This window comes from Echinops telfairi, unplaced genomic scaffold (assembly GCF_000313985.2).
Source record: "Echinops telfairi isolate 266 unplaced genomic scaffold, ASM31398v2 ScPeMD7_443;HRSCAF=831, whole genome shotgun sequence".
NCBI classification, from domain to species: Eukaryota; Metazoa; Chordata; class Mammalia; order Afrosoricida; family Tenrecidae; genus Echinops; species Echinops telfairi.
In genome coordinates, this window is record NW_022104341.1 from 85,322,402 (window position 1) to 85,323,680 (window position 1,279).

At 53.2% G+C, this 1,279-nt stretch overlaps 1 protein-coding gene across 1 annotated transcript in view; it reads right to left on the reverse strand.

The window, feature by feature from the left end:
• Positions 1–1,279, reverse strand: part of CFAP57 (cilia and flagella associated protein 57) — an 82,519-nt gene that overhangs the window by 20,009 nt on the left and 61,231 nt on the right. Inside the window, exon 17 of the mRNA XM_004699700.2 lies at positions 535–678. Coding sequence (XP_004699757.1) covers positions 535–678 — 144 coding nt within the window. The remainder of the gene's footprint in view (positions 1–534; positions 679–1,279) is intronic.

A 1,279-nucleotide genomic window follows, 5' to 3' on the forward strand; every position in this document is an offset into this window, starting at 1 on the left:
TTTTTGGTCTACGAAACCCAGGGTTGATGAACATGGGGACCCCAAGCAGGATAAGGGGAGAGGGGGTACAGGGGTTGCGGCGGGGTAAAAGGCAGACAATGTCAAGGAGTCCACGTAGAAAAACAATGGCTGGAAACCGATTGTGGTAGCAACTATACAATTCTACTTGACGTGACTTAAATATGGAGTAGGTTATATGCATTAAATCCCAACTTGGATGGGGCTCTCTGGAGAGATAGCCAGTTGGCTGAGTCGACATCGCCCTCTGGTGGCAGAACGCTCAACACTGCGGTTTCCCAGACCCTGCGCACTAAGGCCCTGCAGCAAGAGAAATCCCATGCTTTTCCCTTGGCACAGCCCGACAGGGCACTGAGTGGACCAGGGCTTTCCCCGCAGCAGCCTCTGAGGGATGAAGGCTGCACACACCTTGAGCGGGTAGAGGGCCTAGGAGGACAGCTGTTCTCCATCCCCTTGGGCCAGCAGTGAACAGTGGGGGGTGGGGGTGGGGGAGACAGGATCCCAGAGGCTTCTCACCTCCTGAATTTGCTCCTTCATCACTTTGATCTCATTCTCTCGAGGCTCTATTTGCCTCTTCAGCTCCTTTATTTTGTAGTCGAGCACAAACTTGAATTTCTCTAGTTCCTGGTTTTTCTTCTTCAGATCATAAATTCGCTTCTCCTGGGGGTTGGAAGTGGGGAGACGGGAGAGAAGTGAGAGTCAAGCACAGGGACCTGAGACAGAGAGGGGGTCCTTTTAGGGCAGAGAGAGGAATCCTGGACAGTGCTGATGGAGGAGCCTGAGGCGCCTCTACTGAGGGGGGTGGGGGTGGGGGTGGGAATGCATAGCCTGCCTATCCCCGCACTTGGGTGCAGTATTGACACTTCAGCTTCTGACCAGAGACTTTTAGTCATGCACTCATTTATTTGAATCAAGTAGCGCTTTCCAAAGAGGGCCTGTGTGGCTCCCAAAGTGGGTCAGAATGGGCCAAGCAGCTTCTTCCGCCTGGTCCGCTAACGCTGGGGGAGCCAGCTACACGTGAAAAGTCCGGGCACCTAGAGCCACCATGGTAGTTACATAATCGGGTGTCAATTTGGGACTTGAGAGGATTAAGAGTGAAGGGGTGGCGTCTAGTCTGTCAACCGGATCATAGCCAGTGATCTGTGTGGGCATGGCCTTCCCCTGAGAAATCTAGGAACTCTTGTATTTCCTCCTTGGAGGTGGAAGACACACTGTCTCTCTCGACTCTCTCCCTGGGAGACATTGCAGCTGACAAGACACA